Raw genomic sequence first — 25,098 nt, forward strand, 5'->3', positions numbered from 1 at the left:
GAGAGAAAGAGAGTATCCGTGACTTTGCATACGGTTACCACTCCCTGTGCAGAAGGTGGAAACCTGGCATTGAGGAGGAAGAGGTCATTAAATTGATCTTGAAGAACATCAACCCACTACTAGCCAGTCAACTCCGAGAACGAGTCACCACTGTCGATGGACTGGTTCGCTTGGGACAGCAGTTTGAGAAGGACAGAGAATGCCAACAGCAATATGACAAGAGAAAGAAACAGACACCCAAACAGTTACCCAAGACAGACCATCAACAACAGCCAGAGTCTCCAGCCAAGACCCCTCTCATGTTTTGTTGGAGATGTAGCCAAAAGGGACATTCTTCAGCTACATGTCCAAGACCGTATCAAGTAAACCCTTCCAGAAACCACAAATCACAACAGGCCAACACACCTAACTGTCTTTGCAGCAATGAACATCCTTCTCTGGGTGCTTTAACCAGAGCTGAAACCCCAAGAGTCACTGCCTACGCCCCCCATCGACATCCCCTTCCTTTCAGTTAATACCGCACCAATCGGAAGCTAAAAAGTTACATGATTGGGGTTCAAATGTGGCAGTCTTCTCTGCCATTGCTCCGGTACCACTAACCCTTGATAATCCTTCTGATGATCTCCTTTTACAGGCTGTGAGAAGAGCTCAGCTGGAACAGCCAGAGGAGTTAAGGCTGTTGGAACAGCTGCAGAATAATGCTGATGTATGTACTTCAAAGCTAGGACGCACCGGGCTCCTGAAGCACAAAATATTCCTTACACAGGAAATGCCGATCAAGCAAAAGCCATATCGTTTGTCCCCAGCGAAGCTAATCATCCAAAAGGGACTCATTAATGATATGTTAACACAAGATATAATAGAACGTTCCTCCTCTCCCTGGGCTGCTCCTGTTGTCCTCATCCCAAAAAAGACTGGTGGTCTTAGATTTTGTGTGGACTATAGGAAGACCAACAATGTTTCCCAGACTGATGCCTATCCTCTTCCCACCATCCATGAGATCCTGGAGTCATTGTCTGGCGCTGTTGTGTTCACTACCCTTGATCTCAATAGTGGTTATTGGCAGGTTGAGATGGACCAGGAAAGCAAGGACAAGACTGCGTTTGTCTGTGCCGAGGGCTTGTTTTCCTTTAAGGTGATGCCCTTTGGATTAAAGAATGCCCCTGCCACTTTCCAAAGACTCATGGAGATTGCGTTAGGTGAGCTCAAAGGGAAGATCTGTTTCGTCTACCTGGACGATATAATTATCTACTCTCAGAACAGAGAAAGACACTTTCAAGATCTTCAAGCGGTGTTGGACAAGCTAAGAGAAGCTGGTCTGACCTTAAATATGAAGAAGAGCAACTTCTGCCAAACCTCCCTGAAGTTCCTTGGCCATATTGTGTCTTTCGACGGCATTCATGTGGATCCTGAAAAGACAAAGGCTGTACAAGACTTCCCTGTGCCAACCACACTCAAGGCCCTTCAACGGTTCCTTGGTATGGCTGGATGGTACCATCGGTTTGTGTCTAACTTCTCCCAGGTGGCAGAACCCCTCAACGCGATGAAGCGAAAAGGAGCGAAATTCCAATGGACGGCAGAGTGCCAGACTTCCTTTGAAACCCTGAAACGACATCTCGTCACACCTCCCATTTTAGGTCATCCCAACTTTGATTGCCCTTTTGTTGTTTACACTGATGCAAGTGATGTTGGACTTGGTGCTGTCCTAGTCCAACAGACTGGACTTGGCACTGAAGAAGTGCTAGCGTTCGCCAGTCGGACATTGAATGGAGCAGAACGGAACTACTCCACAACAGAGCAAGAGTGCCTTGCAGTGGTCTGGGCTTTGGAAAAGTGGAGGTACTACTTGGAGGGAAGACACTTCACTGTGGTCACTGACCATTCCTCCCTTGTGTGGGTGTTCAAGACCAACAAACCAAGCACCAGACTCATAAGATGGGCTCTACGGTTGCAAGAGTTCACATTTGCAGTGGAATACAGGAAAGGAAAATACAACACTGTTCCAGATGCCTTGTCCAGAGCTCCTACTTGTGATAACGGTGGCCCTGATCTTACATGTGCTACTGTCCTGTCAAGCAGTCGAGACTCGCCCAAAACAGACTTTCCCATCTCTGATGAGGCAATATGGAAAGCTCAACAGGATGATCCAGAAGTACAGGCTTTGTACCAGACTATCCTGGAAGATGGAGAAAAGATGGTCAATCCTACCACAAAGCTGACCATCATTGAAGATAAAGTCTACCGAGTCGTACAACTACCTCACAGAACACTCTACCAAATGTACATACCGGACACTCTACGCCTACAACTGCTTCAACATTTCCATGAAGACCCATTAGCTGGTCATTTGGGCAGGTTCAAAACCTACAAGCGGTTGCAAGCGTTACTCTACTGGCCACATCTGAGCATGGATGTGAAGTCACACATCCGAAATTGTCAGGTTTGTCAAATGTACAAACCAGAAGGTAGAAAGCCTGCTGGCAAGTTGCAGCAAACGGTGGTTACCCGACCTTGGGAAATGTTAGGAGTGGATTTGATGGGTCCATTTCCTAGAAGCTCCAATCAGAATGTGTACATACTTGTTTTTGTTGATTACTATTCAAAGTGGGTGGAACTCTTTTCCCTGCGTCAGGCCACAGCAAGGACCGTCTCTAACATCCTTACGAAAGAGATCCTGACTCGCTGGGGAGTGCCTGATTACATCCTGTCTGATCGAGGTTCCCAATTTGTCTCTGATCTCTTTGAGGAGACCTGCCAAAGATGGAACCTGAGGCAGAAGTTGACCACGGCCTATCACCCACAGACCAATCTCACTGAGAGAGTAAATCGAACCTTGAAGACAATGATTGCTTCCTATGTAGGGACCCAGCACAAACACTGGGACAAGCACCTTCACGAGTTTCGATTTGCCCTGAATTCTGCTGTGCAAGAGTCCACTGGAGTCACACCTGCAGAGCTGAACCTAAGTCGTCCTCTCCGAGGACCCTTGGATATGGTGCTACAGCCCCAGCAGCTTACTCCAGACGCTGCTTGCTATGACCAGGTAGGCCATCTCCATGACTTGAGAGCTCTTGTCTCAAAGAACATGATCCAGGCTCGACTCAAGCAGAAGAGAAATTATGATAAGAACAGACGAGACATGCAGTTCCAGCTTCGTGATCGGGTGTGGCTTCGCTCTCATCCTTACTCGAAAGCTGAACAATTCTTCTCGGCCAAGCTCGCTCCTAAATGGCAAGGACCATATAGGATTGTGGAGCAGATGGGCCCTTTGAACTACCGAGTGGTGAAAGAGGACACAGGTGAAGATATGCGCATCGTCCATGTCTCACGCCTTAAGGCCTGTTACCCCTCGGCTGAGGAATTGAGGCGATTGAGCGCCGCAAGGTCCTGGATATCTTTGAAGAGGATAGTGAGGATACTTTTCTCGGATTCCCAGACCCAGAAGTCTCGCACCTTAAGGCCTGTGACTCCTCAGCTGAGGAGCATGAGCTCCAAAAAGTAATGAATATTTTTGTAGAGGAAAGTGATGAGGAGACCTTTCTCGGTTTCCCGACCAAGATGTGCCTTCCAGGGCAATGGTCGGCTTTTTCCAGGGAGGGGTGTGTGACGGCCCTGAATTTTTCTGAACCGTCTCAGTGCAGCTCCTTCCAATAGGGCGCTTTCCCTTTAATTCCCAATTAAATAGCCAGTATCAGCTGCACGAAAGGGGGTTGTGATGGAGACGTGCATGAGGATGTGTTCAACCCTCAGTTCCGAAGCTTCTCTATTCCGTTTGTTTTGTTGCCGTTAAACGTGTGTTTTGTAGCCTAAGAGAGTTTACCCAGGATCGGATCCACTCTTCGGTCCCTGGACTACACCTCTCCGTTCTTCGTGGCCTTTCTCCGCTGGAGATCTATTGGCGGATTGGATTGTCTGACTGACCGACTGACTACCACCTTTTTGTATACGGTATTTCATTTGTTTGGATGTGATGTATACTGTGATTTGTGTAGTTAGTGGTAGTTGAGGACTTAATTAAGAGTTGATCCGCTTTAAGGTTCTGTGGTAAAGTAATTGTTATATTGATTGTATGTTTAATACTGGGTTTACACTACACGGAATGAACGGACAAACATCGCGTGACAAAAGTCACTTGAGTTCACTGAACTCCTTTACCGGGCAGGACTCTTTTTAGGCCCGAGGTACAGGACATTTCTGGAGGAACCAGAACTCATTGTGATATTATTATATGTGTGTGTGTAATCATTGTTGTTGCTAATACAACCCACGCAACAGAATATAGTTGTTTTTGAAGTTCTTTTCAATGTTTTAAGGGTTTATGAAAAGTTTATTTCCATCCTGACTTTTACATAAGTCCTTTGTATTGGTGTAGACTTGACGGACCAGATGGGACTCATTCCCACCCAAACTAAAAGGAGAAACCAATGTTTTCTCTGGTAGGCACAACCTACCTGGCACCCCTATAAATAATAACCTCAAGTCAAAACCGTGTGGATATGTAGTGGTGTGGTAAGGTACTGTGGATATATAGTGGTGTGGTGATGTACTGTGGATATGTAGTGGTGTGGTGCTGTGGATATGTATTGGTGTGGTGATGTAGATATGTTGTGGTTTGGTGATGTGGATATGTAGTGGTGTGGTGATGTGGATAAGTAGTGGTGTGGTGGTGTACTGTGGATATGTAGTGGTGTGGTACTGTGGATATGTAGTGGTGTGGTACTGTGGATATGTAGTGGTGTGGTACTGTGGATATGTAGTGGTGTGGTGATGTAGATATGTCGTGGTTTGGTGATGTGGATATGTAGTGGTGTGGTACTGTGGATATGTAGTGGTGTGGTGATGTGGATATGTAGTGGTGTGGTAAGGTACTGTGGATATATAGTGGTGTGGTAAGGTACTGTGGATATGTAGTGGTGTGGTGCTGTGGATATGTATTGGTGTGGTGATGTAGATATGTCGTGGTTTGGTGATGTGGATATGTAGTGGTGTGGTACTGTGGATATGTAGTGGTGTGGTGATGTAGATATGTAGTGGTGTGGTGCTGTGGATATGTAGTGGTGTGGTAAGGTACTGTGGATATATAGTGGTGTGGTAAGGTACTGTGGATATGTAGTGGTGTGGTGCTGTGGATATGTATTGGTGTGGTGATGTAGATATGTCGTGGTTTGGTGATGTGGATATGTAGTGGTGTGGTACTGTGGATATGTAGTGGTGTGGTGATGTAGATATGTAGTGGTGTGGTGCTGTGGATATGTAGTGGTGTGGTAAGGTACTGTGGATATATAGTGGTGTGGTAAGGTACTGTGGATATATAGTGGTGTGGTGAGGTACTGTGGAGATGTAGTGGTGTGGTGCTGTGGATATGTAGTGGTGTGGATATGTAGTAGTGTGGTGAGGTACTGTGGATATGTAGTGGTGTGGTGCTGTGGATATGTAGTGGTGTGGTAAGGTACTGTGGATATATAGTGGTGTGTTAATGTACTGTGGATATATAGTGGTGTGGTGCTGTGGATATGTAGTGATGTGGTGAGGTACTGTGGATATATAGTGGTGTGGTGATGTACTGTGGATATGTAGTGGTGTGGTGCTGTGGATATGTAGTGGTGTGGTAAGGTACTGTGGATATATAGTGGTGTGGTGATGTACTGTGGATATGTAGTGGTGTGGTGCTGTGGATATGTATTGGTGTGGTGATGTAGATATGTTGTGGTTTGGTGATGTGGATATGTAGTGGTGTGGTAATGTGGATATGTAGTGGTGTGGTGATGTGGATAAGTAGTGGTGTGGTGGTGTACTGTGGATATGTAGTGGTGTGGTACTGTGGATATGTAGTGGTGTGGTGACGTGGATATGTAGTGGTGTGGTGAGGTACTGTGGATATGTAGTGGTGTGGTGATGTAGATATGTCGTGGTTTGGTGATGTGGATATGTAGTGGTGTGGTAAGGTACTGTGGATATATAGTGGGGTGGTACTGTGGATATGTAGTGGTGTGGTACTGTGGATATGTAGTGGTGTGGTACTGTGGATATGTAGTGGTGTGGTACTGTGGATATGTAGTGGTGTGGTACTGTGGATATGTAGTGGTGTGGTGATGTAGATATGTAGTGGTGAGGTACTGTGGATATGTCGTGGTTTGGTGATGTGGATATGTAGTGGTGTGGTACTGTGGATATGTAGTGGTGTGGTGGTGTGGATATTTAGTGGTGTGGTGGTGTACTGTGGATATGTAGTGGTGTGGTACTGTGGATATGTCGTGGTTTGGTGATGTGGATATGTAGTGGTGTGGTACTGTGGATATGTAGTGGTGTGGTGGTGTGGATATGTAGTGGTGTGGTGGTGTACTGTGGATATGTAGTGGTGTGGTACTGTGGATATGTAGTGGTGTGGTGACGTGGATATGTAGTGCTGTGGTGAGGTACCGTGGATATGTAGTGGTGTGGTGTGGTACTGTGGATATGTAGTGGTGTGGTGACGTGGATATATAGTGGTGTGGTGTGGTACTGTGGATATGTAGTGGTGTGGTACTGTGGATATGTAGTGGTGTGGTGGTGTGGATATGTAGTGGTGTGGTGACGTGGATATATAGTGGTGTGGTGTGGTACTGTGGATATGTAGTAATATAATAATAATAATAATATATGCCATTTAGCTGACGCTTTTATCCAAAGCGACTTACAGTCATGTGTGCATACATTCTACGTATGGGTGGTCCCGGGAATCGAACCCACTACCCTGGCGTTACAAGCGCCATGCTCTACCAACTGAGCCACAGAAGGACCACAATGTAGTGCTGTGGTGAGGTACCGTGGATATGTAGTGGTGTGGTGCTGTGGAATGTAGTGGTGTGGTGTTATACTGTGGATATGTATTGGTGTGGTACTATGGATATGTCATGGTGTGGTGATGTGGATATGTGGTGGTGTGGTGATGTGGATATGTAGTGGTGTGGTGATGTAGATATGTAGTGGTGTGGTGATGTAGATATGTAGTGGTGTGGTGATGTAGATATGTAGTGGTGTGGTGGGGTACTGTGGATATGTCATGGTGTGGTGATGTGGATATGTAGTGGTGTGGTGCTGTAGATATGTAGTGGTGTGGTGCTGTGGATATGTAGTGGTGTGGTGATGTACTGGGGATATGTAGTGGTGTGGTGGGGTACTATGGATATGTCATGGTGTGGTGATGTGGATATGTAGTGGTGTGGTGATGTAGATATGTAGTGGTGTGGTGCTGTGGATATGTAGTGGTGTGGTGATGTACTGGGGATATGTAGTGGTGTGGTGCTGTGGATATGTAGTGGTGTGGTGGGGTACTGTGGATATGTAGTGGTGAGGTTCTGTGGATATGTAGTGGCGTGGTGAGGTAAATATGTAGTGGTGTGGTGATGTAGATATGTAGTGGTGTGGTGATGTGGATAATGTAGTGGTGTGGTGATGTACTGTGGATAATGTAGTGGTGTGGTGATGTGGATATGTAGTGGTGTGGTGCTGTGGATATGTAGTGGTGTGGTACTGTGGATATGTAATGGTGTGGTGATGTAGATATGTAGTGGTGTGGTGCTGTGGATATGTAGTGGTGTGGTACTGTGGATATGTAGTGGCGTGGTGATGTAGATATGTAGTGGTGTGGTGATGTGGATAATGTAGTGGTGTGGTGGTGTACTGTGGATATGTAGTGGTGAGGTACTGTGGATATGTAATGGTGTGGTGACGTGGATATATAGTGGTGTGGTAAGGTACTGTGGATATGTAGTGGTGTGGTGCTGTGGATATGTATTGGTGTGGTGCTGTTGATATGTAGTGGTGTGGTAAGGTACTGTGGATATGTAGTGGTGTGGTGCTGTGGATATGTAGTGGTGTGGTGGTGTACTGTGGATATGTAGTGGTGTGGTGATGTAGATATGTAGTGGTGTGGTGCTGTGGATATGTAGTGGTGTGGTAAGGTACTGTGGATATATAGTGGGGTGGTGATGTACTGTGGATATGTAGTGGTGTGGTGATGTAAATATGTAGTGGTGTGGTGATGTAGATATGTAGTGGTGTGCCGATGTATATATGTAGTGGTTGTGGTGAGATAGATATGTAGTGGTGAGGTACTGTGGATATATAGTGGTGTGGTGCTGTGGATATGTAGTGATGTGGTGAGGTACTGTGGATATATAGTGGTGTGGTGATGTACTGTGGATATGTAGTGGTGTGGTGCTGTGGATATGTAGTGGTGTGGTAAGGTACTGTGGATATATAGTGGTGTGGTGATGTACTGTGGATATGTAGTGGTGTGGTGCTGTGGATATGTATTGGTGTGGTGATGTAGATATGTTGTGGTTTGGTGATGTGGATATGTAGTGGTGTGGTAATGTGGATATGTAGTGGTGTGGTGATGTGGATAAGTAGTGGTGTGGTGGTGTACTGTGGATATGTAGTGGTGTGGTACTGTGGATATGTAGTGGTGTGGTGACGTGGATATGTAGTGGTGTGGTGAGTACTGTGGATATGTAGTGGTGTGGTGATGTAGATATGTCGTGGTTTGGTGATGTGGATATGTAGTGGTGTGGTAAGGTACTGTGGATATATAGTGGGGTGGTACTGTGGATATGTAGTGGTGTGGTACTGTGGATATGTAGTGGTGTGGTACTGTGGATATGTAGTGGTGTGGTACTGTGGATATGTAGTGGTGTGGTACTGTGGATATGTAGTGGTGTGGTGATGTAGATATGTAGTGGTGAGGTACTGTGGATATGTCGTGGTTTGGTGATGTGGATATGTAGTGGTGTGGTACTGTGGATATGTAGTGGTGTGGTGGTGTGGATATTTAGTGGTGTGGTGGTGTACTGTGGATATGTAGTGGTGTGGTACTGTGGATATGTCGTGGTTTGGTGATGTGGATATGTAGTGGTGTGGTACTGTGGATATGTAGTGGTGTGGTGGTGTGGATATGTAGTGGTGTGGTGGTGTACTGTGGATATGTAGTGGTGTGGTACTGTGGATATGTAGTGGTGTGGTGACGTGGATATGTAGTGCTGTGGTGAGGTACCGTGGATATGTAGTGGTGTGGTGTGGTACTGTGGATATGTAGTGGTGTGGTGACGTGGATATATAGTGGTGTGGTGTGGTACTGTGGATATGTAGTGCTGTGGTGAGGTACCGTGGATATGTAGTGGTGTGGTGCTGTGGAATGTAGTGGTGTGGTGTTATACTGTGGATATGTATTGGTGTGGTACTATGGATATGTCATGGTGTGGTGATGTGGATATGTGGTGGTGTGGTGATGTGGATATGTAGTGGTGTGGTGATGTAGATATGTAGTGGTGTGGTGATGTAGATATGTAGTGGTGTGGTGATGTAGATATGTAGTGGTGTGGTGCTGTGGATATGTAGTGGTGAGGTTCTGTGGATATGTAGTGGCGTGGTGAGGTAAATATGTAGTGGTGTGGTGATGTAGATATGTAGTGGTGTGGTACTGTGGATATGTAGTGGTGTGGTACTGTGGATATGTAGTGGTGTGGTGATGTGGATAATGTAGTGGTGTGGTGATGTACTGTGGATAATGTAGTGGTGTGGTGATGTGGATATGTAGTGGTGTGGTGCTGTGGATATGTAGTGGTGTGGTACTGTGGATATGTAATGGTGTGGTGATGTAGATATGTAGTGGTGTGGTGCTGTGGATATGTAGTGGTGTGGTACTGTGGATATGTAGTGGCGTGGTGATGTAGATATGTAGTGGTGTGGTGATGTAGATATGTAGTGGTGTGGTGATGTGGATAATGTAGTGGTGTGGTGGTGTACTGTGGATATGTAGTGGTGAGGTACTGTGGATATGTAATGGTGTGGTGACGTGGATATATAGTGGTGTGGTGAGGTACTGTGGATATGTAGTGGTGTGGTGATGTAGATATGTAGTGGTGTGGTGCTGTGGATATGTAGTGGTGTGGTACTGTGGATATGTAGTGGTGTGGTGACGTGGATATATAGTGGTGTGGTGAGGTACTGTGGATATGTAGTGGTGTGGTGATGTAGATATGTAGTGGTGTGGTGCTGTGGATATGTAGTGGTGTGGTACTGTGGATATGTAGTGGCGTGGTGAGGTAAATATGTAGTGGTGTGGTGATGTAGATATGTAGTGGTGTGGTGATGTGGATAATGTAGTGGTGTGGTGATGTACTGTGGATAATGTAGTGGTGTGGTGATGTGGATATGTAGTGGTGTGGTGCTATGGATATGTAATGGTGTGGTGGTGTACTGTGGATATGTAGTGGTGAGGTACTGTGGATATGTAATGGTGTGGTGATGTAGATATGTAGTGGTGTGGTGCTATGGATATGTAATGGTGTGGTGGTGTACTGTGGATATGTAGTGGTGAGGTACTGTGGATATGTAATGGTGTGGTGATGTGGATATGTAGTGGTGTGGTGGTGTACTGTGGATATGTAGTGGTGTGGTACTGTGGATATGTAGTGGTGTGGTGACGTGGATATATAGTGGTGTGGTGAGGTACTGTGGATATGTAGTGGTGTGGTGATGTAGATATGTCGTGGTTTGGTGATGTGGATATGTAGTGGTGTGGTACTGTGGATATGTAGTGGCGTGGTGATGTAGATATGTAGTGGTGTGCCGATGTATATATGTAGTGGTTGTGGTGAGATAGATATGTAGTGGTGATGTACTGTGGATATATAGTGGTGTGGTGCTGTGGATATGTAGTGATGTGGTGAGGTACTGTGGATATATAGTGGTGTGGTGATGTACTGTGGATATGTAGTGGTGTGGTGCTGTGGATATGTAGTGGTGTGGTAAGGTACTGTGGATATATAGTGGTGTGGTGATGTACTGTGGATATGTAGTGGTGTGGTGCTGTGGATATGTATTGGTGTGGTGATGTAGATATGTCGTGGTTTGGTAATGTGGATATGTAGTGGTGTGGTAATGTGGATATGTAGTGGTGTGGTGGTGTACTGTGGATATGTAGTGGTGTGGTACTGTGGATATGTAGTGGTGTGGTGACGTGGATATATAGTGGTGTGGTGAGGTACTGTGGATATGTAGTGGCGTGGTGATGTAGATATGTCGTGGTTTGGTGATGTGGATATGTAGTGGTGTGGTACTGTGGATATGTAGTGGTGTGGTGATGTAGATATGTCGTGGTTTGGTGATGTGGATATGTAGTGGTGTGGTGGTGTGGATATTTAGTGGTGTGGTGGTGTACTGTGGATATGTATTGGTGTGGTACTGTGGATATGTAGTGGTGTGGTGACGTGGATATATAGTGGTGTGGTGTGGTACTGTGGATATGTAGTGCTGTGGTGAGGTACCGTGGATATGTAGTGGTGTGGTGCTGTGGAAATGTAGTGGTGTGGTGTTATACTGTGGATATGTAGTGGTGTGGTACTATGGATATGTCATGGTGTGGTGATGTAGATATGTAGTGGTGTGGTGCTGTGGATATGTAGTGGTGAGGTTCTGTGGATATGTAGTGGCGTGGTGAGGTACTGTGGATATGTAGTGATGTGGTGAGGTACTGTGGATATATAGTGGTGTGGTGATGTACTGTGGATATGTAGTGGTGTGGTGCTGTGGATATGTAGTGGTGTGGTAAGGTACTGTGGATATATAGTGGTGTGGTGATGTACTGTGGATATGTAGTGGTGTGGTGCTGTGGATATGTAGTGGTGTGGTAAGGTACTGTGGATATATAGTGGTGTGGTGTGGTGCTGTGGATATGTATTGGTGTGGTGATGTAGATAAGTCGTGGTTTGGTGATGTGGATATGTAGTGGTGTGGTAATGTGGATATGTAGTGGTGTGGTGATGTGGATAATGTAGTGGTGTGGTGATGTACTGTGGATAATGTAGTGGTGTGGTGATGTAGATATTTAGTGGTAAGGTACTGTGGATATGTAGTGGTGAGGTACTGTGGATATGTAGTGGCGTGGTGAGGTAAATATGTAGTGGTGTGGTGATGTAGATATGTAGTGGTGTGGTGATGTGGATATGTAGTGGTGTGGTGATGTAGATATGTAGTGGTGTGGTGATGTAGATATGTAGTGGTGTGGTGATGTGGATAATGTAGTGGTGTGGTGATGTACTGTGGATAATGTAGTGGTGTGGTGATGTGGATATGTAGTGGTGTGGTGGTGTACTGTGGATATGTAGTGGTGTGGTGATGTAGATATGTAGTGGTGTGGTGCTGTGGATATGTAGTGGTGTGGTAAGGTACTGTGGATATATAGTGGGGTGGTGATGTACTGTGGATATGTAGTGGTGTGGTGATGTAAATATGTAGTGGTGAGGTACTGTGGATATATAGTGGTGTGGTGCTGTGGATATGTAGTGATGTGGTGAGGTACTGTGGATATATAGTGGTGTGGTGATGTACTGTGGATATGTAGTGGTGTGGTGCTGTGGATATGTAGTGGTGTGGTAGGTACTGTGGATATATAGTGGTGTGGTGGTGTAGATAAGTCGTGGTTTGGTGATGTGGATATGTAGTGGTGTGGTAATGTGGATATGTAGTGGTGTGGTGCTGTGGATATGTATTGGTGTGGTGATGTAGATAAGTCGTGGTTTGGTGATGTGGATATGTAGTGGTGTGGTAATGTGGATATGTAGTGGTGTGGTGATGTGGATATGTAGTGGTGTGGTGGTGTACTGTGGATATGTAGTGGTGTGGTACTGTGGATATGTAGTGGTGTGGTGACGTGGATATATAGTGGTGTGGTGAGGTACTGTGGATATGTAGTGGTGTGGTGATGTAGATATGTCGTGGTTTGGTGACGTGGATATGTAGTGGTGTGGTACTGTGGATATGTAGTGGTGTGGTGAGGTAAATATGTAGTGGTGTGGTGATGTAGATATGTAGTGGTGTGGTGATGTAGATATGTAGTGGTGTGGTGATGTGGATAATGTAGTGGTGTGGTGATGTACTGTGGATAATGTAGTGGTGTGGTGATGTACTGTGGATATGTAGTGGTGTGGTGTTGTGGTGTGTTGATGTGGATATGTTGTGGTGAGGTACTGTGGATATGTAGTGGTGTGGTGATTTAGATATGTAGTGGTGTGGTACTGTGGATATGTAGTGGTGTGGTGATGTGGATATGTAGTGGTGTGGTACTGTGGATATGTAGTGGTGTGGTGATGTATATATGTAGTGGTGAGGTACTGTGGATATGTAGTGGTGTGGTGATGTGGATATGTAGTGGTGTGGTACTGTGGATATGTAGTGGTGTGGTGATGTATATATGTAGTGGTGAGGTACTGTGGATATGTAGTGGTGAGGTACTGTGGATATATAGTGGTGTGGTGATGTACTGTGGATATGTAGTGGTGTGCCGATGTATATATGTAGTGGTGAGGTACTGTGGATATGTAGTGGTGTGGTGATGTGGATATGTAGTGGTGAGGTACTATGGATATGTAGTGGTGTGGTGATGTGGATATGTAGTGGTGAGGTACTGTGGATATGTAGTGGTGTGGTGATGTGGATATGTTGTGGTGTGGATATGTAGTGGTGTGGTGAGGTACTGTGGAGATGTAGTGGTGTGGATATGTAGTGGTGTGGTGATGTGGATATGTAGTGGTGTGGTACTGTGGATATGTAGTGGTGTGGTGATGTGGATATGTTGTGGTGTGGATATGTAGTGGTGTGGTGAGGTACTGTGGAGATGTAGTGGTGAGGTACTGTGGATATGTAATGGTGAGGTTCTGTGGATATGTAGTGGTGATGTAGTTATGTAGTGGTGTGCCGATGTAAATATGTAGTGGTGAGGTACTGTGGATATATAGTGGTGTGTTGCTGTGGATATGTAGTGGTGTGGTGAGGTACTGTGGATATGTAGTGGTGTGGTGATTTAGATATATAGTGGTGTGGTACTGTGGATATGTAGTGGTGTGGTGATTTAGATATGTAGTGGTGAGGTGCTGTGGATATGTAGTGGTGTGGTGAGGTACTGTGGATATGTAGTGTGTGGTGGTGAGGTACTGTGGATATGTAGTGGTGTGGTGAGGTACTTTGGATATGTAGTGGTGTGGTGATGTGGATATGTAGTGGTGTGGTGATGTGGATATGTAGTGGTGAGGTTCTGTGGATATGTAGTGGTGTGGTGATGTACTGTGGATATGTAGTGGTGTGGTGAGGTACTGTGGATATGTAGTGGTGTGGATATGTAGTGGTGTGGTGAGGTACTGTGGATATGTAGTGGTTGTGGTGAGATAGATATGTAGTGGCGTGGTGATGTTGATATGTAGTGGTGTGGTGATGTAAATATGTAGTGGTGAGGTACTGTGGATATGTAGTGGTGTGGTGAGGTACTGTGGATATGTAGTGGTGTGGTGAGGTACTGTGGATTTATCACTATATCCACAGTTTGTGTGGTGCTGTACTGTGGATATGTAGTGGTGTGGTGATGTGGATATGTAGTGGTGTGGTGAGGTACTGTGGATATAGAGTGGTGTGGTGAGGTAGATATGTAGTGGTGAGGTACTGTGGATATGTAGTGGTGTGGTGATGTAGATATGTAGTGGTGAGGTTCTGTGGATATGTAGTGGTGTGGTGATGTAGATATGTAGTGGTGAGGTACTGTGGATATGTAGTGGTGTGGTGATGTAGATATGTAGTGGTGAGGTACTGTGGATATGTAGTGGTGTGGTGATGTAGATATGTAGTGGTGAGGTACTGTGGATATGTAGTGGTGTGGTGATGTAGATATGTAGTGGTGTGGATATGTAGTGGTGAGGTACTGTGGATATGTAGTGGTGTGGTGATGTAGATATGTAGTGGTGAGGTACTGTGGATATGTAGTGGTGTGGTGATGTAGATATGTAGTGGTGTGGTGCTGTGGATATGTAGTGGTGAGGTACTGTGGATATGTAGTGGTGTGGTGATGTAGATATGTAGTGGTGTGGTACTGTGGATATGTAGTGGTGTGGTGATGTAGATATGTAGTGGTGAGGTACTGTGGATATGTAGTGGTGAGGTGATGTAGATATTTAGTGGTAAGGTACTGTGGATATGTAGTGGTGAGGTACTGTGGATATGTAGTGGTGTGGTGACGTAGATATGTAGTGGTGTGGTGATGTAGATATGTAGTGGTGAGGTACTGTGGATATGTCGTGGTGAGGTACTGTGGATATGTAGTGGTGTGGTGAGGTGCTGCCTGCCTCCTTCTTGCCTACATGCTACCACCATCCACCTAATCGTGCTCTGCTCTTATCTGGACACACTGTTCTCAGAGCAACTCCTGCAGGGACACAAAGAGAAACAACATAATTCTACTAAGACAAATTATAAAGTTGTGTTAATTGCTCGATCATTCTGGCTTTTATATAGTTTCTATATTTTGAGGAATTTCAGCCTAATCCATATTCTAGTTATGAAATACATTGTTGAGTCAGGGTGGCTGATGTTGGTCAGGGTGGAATGTGTGTGTGTGTGTGTGTGTGTGTGTGTGTGTGTGTGTGTGTGTGTGTGTGTGTGTGTGTGTGTGTGTGTGTGTGTGTGTGTGTGTGTGTGTGTGTGTGTGTGTGTGTGTGTGTGTGTGTGTGTATCAGTGGATCTTAACTGAGAGACAAGTGCTCCCCTGGGAAAGAGGACGGATGTTAGTTCTTAATAATCCTCAAGTGTGTGAAACAGAGTGAGATAGAGGGGAAACCATTCTTATCAAAACACTGACAAACAGACACAAAGCCTCCGGGGCTTCGTGGCTAATGTGGGAATTGGGATGATGCTGGTTATACAACTGGGACGATGCTGGTTTATAAAGCTGGCATGATGCTGGTTTCTCCACTGTGCAATCCGGTTTCTGAGCTGGTCACGGTTGCACCTCAGCCACGCTCAAGGTACTAAACGACATCATAACCGCCATCGATAACAGACAGTACTGTGCAGCCGTCTTCATCGACCTGGCCAAGGCTTTCGACTCTGTCAATCACCGTATTCTTATTGGCAGACTCAATAGCCTTGGTTTCTCAAATTACTGCCTCGCCTGGTTCACCAACTACTTCACAGATAAAGTTCAGTGTGTAAAATCGGAGGGCCTGTTGTCCAGACATCTGGCAGTCTCTTTGGGGGTTATACCCTGATTAAATTTTTGCATCTGAGCTCCAAGAGTGTGCGGCTCTCTTTTATTTTCAAGTTTCTACTCCGCTAGCCAGCACCTCGTCTTAATAGGTGAGCGTTTCTTTTTCTTCTAGATCAGTCTCTTTGGGGGTCAAATCGGAGGGCATGCTGTCCGGTCCTCTGGCAGTCTCTATGGGGGTGCCACAGTGTTCAATTCTCGGGCCGACTCTTTTCTTTGTATATATCAACGATGTCGCTCTTGCTGCGGGTGATTCCCTGATCCACCTCTACGCAGACGACACCATTCTGTACACATCTGTCCCTTCTTTGGACACTGTGTAAATAAACCTCCAAACGGGCTTCAATGCATGCTTTTCAACCGTTCGCTGCCTGCACCTGCCCACCCGACTAGCATCACTACTCTGGACGGCTCTGACCTAGAATACGTGGACAACTACAAATACCTAGGTGTCTGGCTAGACTGTAAACTCTCCTTCCCAATCCAAAATCCCCAATCCAAAATCAAATCTAGAATCGGCTTTCTATTTCGCAACAAAGCCTCCTTCTCTCACGCCGCCAAACTTACCCGAGTAAATCTGACTATCCTACCGATCCTCAATTTCTGTGATGTCATATACAAAATAGCTTCCAATACTCTACTCAGCAAATTGGATGCAGTCTATCACAGTGCCATCCGTTTTGTTACCAAAGCGCCTTATACCACCCACCACTGCGACCTGTATGCTCTCGTCGGCTGGCCCTCGCTACATATTCGTCGCCAGACCCACTGGCTCCAGGTCATCTACAAGTCTATGCTAGGTAAAGCATGTCAGTGTTTGTCGCCACAAGGGACTGTTTCGTTGGTTATTTTGTTTTGTTCCAGTGTTTTGTTGTTTTTATTAAACATTATGGACACTTACCACACTGTGTTTTGGTCCTCCGATCCTTCTCGCTACTCCTCTTCAGAAGAAGAGGATGAGGTTTGTTACAATATCTCACTGGTCATCCCCAAAGCCAACACCTACTTTGGCCGCCTTTCCTTCCAGTTCTCTGCTGCCAGTGACTGGAACGAATTGGAAAAATCGCTGAAGCTGGAGACTTACATTTCCCTCCCTAACTTTAAACATCAGCTATCTGAGCAGCTAACCGATCGCTACATAGTCCATCTGTAAATAGCCCACCCAATCTACCTACCTCATCCCCGTATTGTTTTATTTACTTTGCTGCTCTTTTGCACACCAGTATCACTTCTTACACACCATCATCTGCTCATCTATCACTCCAGTGTTAATCTGCTAAATTGTAATTACTTTGCTATAGCCTATTTATTGCCATACCTCCTCATGCCATTTGCACACAATGTATATAGACTTTCTTTTTTTTCTATTGTGTTATTGACTGCACGCTTGTTTATTCCATGTGTAACTCTGTGTTGTTGTTTCTGTCGCACTGCTTTGCTTTATCTTGGCTGGGTCACAGTTGTGAATGAGAACTTGTTCTCAGCTAGCTTACCTGGTTAAATAAAGGTGAAATAATAATTAAAAATATATATAAATCTGGGAAACATTGTTTAGTATTATGCTCTGAGAATGCTCTATTATTCTTTGCAGTGCAGGTCAGAGGTTAGGGTGGGTCTGTCTGTGTCTGGTTGGGTCTGTCTGGGTCCGTTTGCATCTGTCTGGGTCTGTTTGGGTCTGTCTGGGCCTGTTTGGGTCTGTTTGGGTCTGTTTGGGGTTGTCTGGGTCTGTTTGGGTCTGTTTGGGGTTGTCTGGGTCTGTTTGGGTCTGTTTGGGGTTGTCTGGGTCTGTTTGGGTCTGTTTGGGTCTGTTTGGGGTTGTCTGGGCCTGTTTGGTTCTGTTTGCATCCGTCTGAGTCTGTCTGGGCCTGTCTGGGTCTGTCTGGGTCTGTTTGCGTCTGTCTGGGGGTGGTTGCTTTTGGTTGTGCAGATCAGGACCAGATCTTGCCGTTTTGCTGTGATGCCATATGCATGGATGGTTTGTGTGTGACAACACCTGAAATGTAAAGAATGGTTGTACCGTATTTGGCACATGGTTTGTCCAATGCCTTTCTCAGAAGTGTCAATGATCCTCCTTGTGCTCTAGATCCAGCCAGGGTTCGGTCTGCTGTTTGACATCGATGGGGTGCTGGTCCGGGGGAAGACTCCTATTCCAGCTGCTAAAAAGGCCTTCCAGAAGTTGGTGGACTCCAGAGGACAGTTCTTGGTTCCTGTGGTGTTCGTCACCAACGCTGGAAACTGTCTCCGTCAGAAGAAGGCTGATCAACTGTCTCAAATACTGGGAGTGCCTGTGAGTCCAAACCTAGCTCTACCCTCTGACCCCTAACCCTAACCTTGGGAGTGCCTGTGAGTCCAACCCAAACCCTAACCTCTGACCCCTAACCCTATTCCTGGGAGTCCAACCCTAACCCAAACCTCTGACCCCTAACCCTAACCTTTGACTAATAACCCTGGGAGTCCAACCCTAACCTTTGACCCCTAACCCTATTCCTGGGAGTCCAACCCTAACCCAAACCTCTGACCCCTAACCCTAACCTCTGACTACTAACCCTAACCTCTGACTACTAACCCTGGGAGTCCAACCCTAACCTTAACCCTAACCTTTGACTACTAACCCTGGGAGTCCAACCCTAACCTTTGACCCCTAACCCTAACCTCTGACTACTAACCCTGAGAGTCCAACCCTAACCTTAACCTTTGACTACTAACCCTGGGAGTCCAACCCTGGGAGTCTAACCTCTAACCCAAGGAGTCTAACCCCTAACCCTGGGAGTCCAACCCTGGGATTCTAACCCTGGGAGTCTAACCCTGGGAGTCCAATCCTGGGTGTCTAACCTCTAACCTTGGGAGTCTAACCCTGAGAGTCCAACACTGGGAGTCTAACCCCTAACCCTGGGAGTCCAACCTCTAACCCTGGGTTTCTAACCCCTAACTCTGGGAGTCTAACCTTATAAATCTAACCCCTAACCCTGGGAGTCTAACCCCTAATCCCTGGGAGTCTAACCCCTAATCCCTGGGAGTCTAACCCTAACCCCTGGGAGTCTAACCCTAACCCCTGGGAGTCTAACCCTAACCCCTGGGAGTCTAACCCTAACCCTGGGAGTCTAACCCTAACCCTGGGAGTCTAACCCTGGGAGTCTAACCCCTAACCCCTGGGAGTCTAACCCTGGGAGTCTAACCCCTAACCCCTGGGCATCTAACCCATAACCCCTGGGAGTCTAACCCTGGGAGTCTAACCCCTAACCCCTGGGCGTCTAACCCAAACCCCTGGGAGCCTAACCCATAACCCCTGGGAGTCTAACCCCTAACCCTGGGTGTCTAACCCTGGGAGTCTAACCCCTAACCCTGGGAGTCTAACACTGGGAGTCTAACCCCTGGGAGTCTAACCCTGGGAGTCTAACCCTAACCCTGGGAGTCTAATCCTGGGAGTCTAACCCCTAACCCCTGGGAGTCTAACCCAAAGCCCTGGGAGTCTAACCCCTAACCCTGGGAGTCCAACCCTGGGAGTCTAACCCTGGGAGTTCAACCCTGGGAGTCCAACCTCTAACCTTGGGAGTCTAACCTCTAACCTTGGGAGACTAACCTCTAACCCTGGGAGTCTAACCCCTAACTCTGGGAGTCTAACCCCTAACCCTAGGAGTCTAACCTCTAACCCTGGGAGTCTAACCCCTAACCCTGGGAGTCTAACCCCTAACCCTGGGAGTCTAACCCTAACCCTTGGAGTCTAACCCTAACCCTGGGAGTCTAACCCCTAACCCGGGAATCTAACCCTAACACAGGGAGTTTAACCCTAACCTTGGGAGTCTAACCTCTGAGCCTTGGAGTTCAACCCTAACCCCGGGGTTCTAACCCGTAACCCTGGGATTCTAACCCTGACCTTGGGAGTCTAACCTTAAACCTGGCACTGGGAGTATCTGCAAGCCAGGCTCATGTTTCATGTCTCTTACAGCAAGCTAATTCACCTGGAGGTCGGAACTGAGAAGTGCAAATAACATTCATGTAAAACTGTCTGGATGTTGTCATAGTGTCTGTCACCTGACCTAAAATCATTATCATTAACATGCAATTATGTCACCTGATCTACAATCATTATCATTCTCACTTTATACTGAAGGTGGTTTCAGGCTGTAGTTTCAGGCAGCAGCCACTTCAGTAGACTGCAACAGTCACTGTGTTTGATTACTTTGTATCGGTGTTGTGTCTTTCTCTTGTAGATCTCCCAGGACCAGGTGATGCTGTCTCACAGTCCTCTCAGGATGTTCACGAAGTACCATGAGAAATGTGTTCTGGTGTCAGGACAAGGACCTGTACTGGATATCGCTAACAAGTATCTGTCTAATCACTTCTAACTCTGCTTGCTGTTTCACTGTGCTATCATCACCAGATGTATATAGTTACTCAGCCAGTGTGAGTATCTTTGACATTTAAAACATCAATCAAAGCCTTTAGTCTTTCTTAGAGGGGTAGTTCTATGTTGATCAGTGAGATCACATGGCTGTACAGCTGGTTGTGTTTTGTAACCCTGGTTCATCTGCTCCCCATACATTCAAGGTCTCTGTGATTACTGGGTGACAGCCTGGCAGGTCCAGGGACAGTAATGAGAGCTTATACAATAATAGTGCTCTGAACTTTTAGGCGAAGCCAACAAAATTTCGTGCACCGATGATGATGATAAGAGCAGATGATGTTGTGGTTCAGTTAAAGGTTTGGCCTACTGCTTCAGCCTGGGGGCTAGCAAACCTAAACACAGCATCGTCAGCCATGCTGATGATCAGACCATTTCTAGCACAGAGAATACATAACGGTCTTTGATATAGTATAAACTGTGGAAATTCCACTGAGTATACAAAACATTAAGAGTATTCCATGACATAGACTGACCAGGCGAATCGAAGTGAAAGCTATGATCCCTTATTGATGTCAATTGTTAAATCCACTTCAATCAGCGTCGTCCGGGGTAGGCTGACAATGTAAATAAGAATTTGTTTCTTAACTGACTTGCCTACTTAAATAAAGGTTAAATGTATGTTTTAGATGTTATAGATGTTACCATGTTGATCCTTAACGTTCCTCCAGTCTGGGCTTCCAGAATGTGGTGAGCATCGACATGTTGAGAGAATACTTCCCCCTGCTGGATATGGTGGACCACAACAGACGACCCAAACTACCAGTAGGAACACGCACGCACGCACGCACGCACGCACGCACGCACGCACGCACAGTGGTGCTGTTGGACAGGAAAAACCATTCATGCAACCTCATTGGATCATAGTGGCCATATTGTTTGAGATAGAGTCCTGGAAGATGTTGTGTTTAAAAACATGGGTACATGCACTACAGTTCAATAGTTTGGGTCACTTAGAAATGTCTTTGTTTTCCATTAAAATATACATGAAATTAGTTGCAAAATGAATAGGAATTATAGTCAAGACCATCACATTGCCTCCCTCCACAAGACCATCACATTGCCTCCCTCCACCTCCACCAGACCATCACATTGCCTCCCTCCGCCTCCACCAGACCATCACATTGCCTCCCTCCACAAGACCATCACATTGCCTCCCTCCGCCTCCACCAGACCATCACATTGCCTCCGCCTCCGCCTCCACCAGACCATCACATTGCCTCCCTCCACCTCCACCAGACCATCACATTGCCTCCCTCCACCTCCACCAGACCATCACATTGCCTCCGCCTCCACCTCCACCAGACCATCACATTGCCTCCACCTCCGCCTCCACCTCCTCCAGACCATCACACTGCCTCCACCATGCTTGACAGATGGCATCAAGCACTCCTCCAGCATCTTCATTTTTTCTGCGTCTCTCGACACAGTTCTTCTTTGTGATCCGAACACCTCAAATTTAGATTTGTTTGTCCATAACACTTTTTTACAATCTTCCTCTGTTCAGTGTCTGTGTTCTTTTTCCCATCTTAATCTTTTTGTACTTTTATTGGCCAGTCTGGCCTTTTCTTTTCAACTCTGCCTGTACTTGTCCTCTTGCTCAGTTGTGCACCGTGCCTCCCTCTTTCTATTCTGGTTAGAGCCAGTTTGCGCTGTTCTGTGAAGGGAGAGATCTTCAGTTTCTCTCATGGAATAGCCTTCATTTCTCAGAACAAGAATAGACTGACGAGTTTCAGAAGAAATGTCTTTGTTTCTGGCCATTTTGAGCCTGTAATCGAACCCACAGATTCTGATGCTCCAGATACTCAGCTAGTCTAAAGAAGGCCAGTTTTATTGCTTCTTTAATCAGGACAACAGTTTTCAGCTGTGCTAACATAATTGAAAAATGGTTTTCTAATGATCAATTAGCCTTTTAAAATGATAAACTTGGATTAGCTAACACAACGTGCCATTGGAACACAGGAGTGATGGTTGCTGATAACGGTCCTCTGTACACCTATGTAGATATTCCATTCAAAATCAGCCGTTTCCAGCTACAATAGTCATTTACAACATTAACAATGTCTACACTGTATTTCTGATCACTTTGATGTTATTTTAATGGACAAAAAATATGCTTTTCTTTCAAAAACAAGGACATTTCTAAGTGACCCCAAACTTTTGAACTGTAGCATACATTTTTTTCAACAACAGGTTCTGGTCAATAATATCAAAGGCTGCACTGAAATCTAACAGGACAGCTCCCACAATCTTCTTATTTTCTTTCAACCAATCATCAGTCATTTGTGTCAGTGTAGTACATGTTGTGTGCCTTTCTCTACAAGCATGCTGACAGTCTGTTGTTAATTTGTTTATAGAGAAATAGCATTGTATTTGATCAAACACCATTTTTTTCAACAGTTTGCTAAGAGCTAGCAGCAAGCTGATAGGTCTGCTGTTAAAACCAGCAAATGCCGCTTTACCACTCTTGGGTTGCGGACTTACTTTGTCTTCCCTCCAGGCCTGAGGACAAAGACTTTCCTCTAGGCTCAGATTAAAGATATGACAGATAGGAGTGGCTATAGAGTCAGCTACCATCCTCAGTGGCTTTCCATCTAAGTTGTTAATGCCAGGATGTTTGTCATTATTGATCGATAACAATAATTTTTCCACCTCTCCCACACTAACTTTACAAAATTCAAACTTGCAATGCTTTTATTTATTTTTACGCATGAGTACAATGGCTCACTTCGTTGTTGGGATTTCCTGCCTAAGTTTGCCCACTTTGCCAATTAAGTAATCATTCAAATAATTGGCAACATCAAATGGTTTCACGATGAATACTCCATCTGATTTGATGAAAAATTGAGTTGTATGTGTCTTTCTGCTCACAATTTAATTTAAAGTAAAAATCTTAAAATCTTTGCAGCAAAATACAGTTTCCTCTTTTTTTTGGTGGCCTGTAGCAACACCCCAAAAGAAAAGGCGTTAGATGTGCCAGGTGAACCTGCAACCACAACACTTCAATAACACCTGACATGAGATCTTCTCTAAACATTACAGGGATATGGAATATATAGAACACCTCCCCTGTAAACATTACAGGGATATGGCTCTGAATATATACAACACCTCCCCCATAAACATTACAGGGATATGGCTCTGAATATATACAACACCTCCCCTATAAACATTACAGGGATATGGCTCTCAATATATACAACACCTCCCCCATAAACATTACAGGGATATGGCTCTGAATATATACAACACCTCCCCTATAAACATTACAGGGATATGGCTCTGAATATATACAACACCTCCCCTATAAACATTACAGGGATATGGCTCTGAATATATACAGCAACACCTCCCCTATAAACATTACAGGGATATGGCTCTGGATATATACAACACCTCCCCTATAAACATTACAGGGATATGGCTCTGGATATATACAACACCTCCCCTATAAACATTACAGGGATATGGCTCTGAATATATACAACTCCTCCCCTGTAAACATTACAGGGATATGGCTCTGAATATATACAACAACACCTCCACTATAAACATTACAGGGATATGGCTCTGAATATATACAACACCTCCCCTATAAACATTACAGGGATATGGCTCTGGATATATACAACACCTCCCCTATAAACATTACAGGGATATGGCTCTGAATATATACAACTCCTCCCCTGTAAACATTACAGGGATATGGCTCTGAATATATACAACAACACCTCCACTATAAACATTACAGGGATATGGCTCTGAATATATACAACACCTCCCCTATAAACATTACAGGGATATGGCTCTGGATATATACAACACCTCCCCTATAAACATTACACGGATATGGCTCTGAATATATACAACTCCTCCCCTGTAAACATTACAGGGATATGGCTCTGAATATATACAACAACACCTCCACTATAAACATTACAGGGATATGGCTCTGAATATATACAGCAACACCTCCCCTATAAACATTACAGGGATATGGCTCTGGATATATACAGTAACTCCTCCCCTATAAACATTACAGGGATATGGCTCTGAATATATACAGTAACTCCTCCCCTATAAACATTACAGGGATATGGCTCTGAATATATACAGTAACTCCTCCCCTGTAAACATTACAGGGATATGGCTCTGAATATATACAGTAACACCTCCCCTATAAACATTACAGGGATATGGCTCTGGATATATACAGTAACTCCTCCCCTGTAAACATTACAGGGATATGGCTCTGAATATATACAGTAACTCCTCCCCTGTAAACATGACAGGGATATGGCTCTGGATATATACAGTAACTCCTCCCCTATAAACATTACAGGGATATGGCTCTGAATATATACAGCAACAGCTCCCCTATAAACATTACATGGATATGGCTCTGAATATATACAGCAACACCTCCCCCATAAGCATTTCTGTCTCTTCTATACATTTACATTTACATTTAAGTCATTTAGCAGACGCTCTTATCCAGAGCGACTTACAAATGTTATATCCTTGTATTGCTACTGCTGTATCATACAATTAAATATCTAAGTGAGTCAGAAATGGCTAATATATTAATGTTATCTGATGATAGCAAGTTATTGATTTCATTAATCTT

General features: G+C 45.2%; 1 protein-coding gene across 1 annotated transcript in view; it reads left to right on the plus strand.

Annotated features, from left to right (window-relative positions):
* Positions 1-25,098, plus strand: part of zgc:77375 (uncharacterized protein LOC402927 homolog) — a 47,200-nt gene that overhangs the window by 9,682 nt on the left and 12,420 nt on the right. Inside the window, exons 2-4 of the mRNA XM_052501292.1 lie at positions 18,153-18,356; positions 20,281-20,393; positions 21,143-21,236. Of these exons, the coding sequence (XP_052357252.1) occupies positions 18,153-18,356; positions 20,281-20,393; positions 21,143-21,236 (411 nt within the window). The remainder of the gene's footprint in view (positions 1-18,152; positions 18,357-20,280; positions 20,394-21,142; positions 21,237-25,098) is intronic.

The sequence above is a fragment of the Oncorhynchus keta genome, unplaced genomic scaffold (genome assembly GCF_023373465.1).
Source record: "Oncorhynchus keta strain PuntledgeMale-10-30-2019 unplaced genomic scaffold, Oket_V2 Un_contig_1319_pilon_pilon, whole genome shotgun sequence".
Taxonomy (NCBI): domain Eukaryota; kingdom Metazoa; phylum Chordata; class Actinopteri; order Salmoniformes; family Salmonidae; genus Oncorhynchus; species Oncorhynchus keta.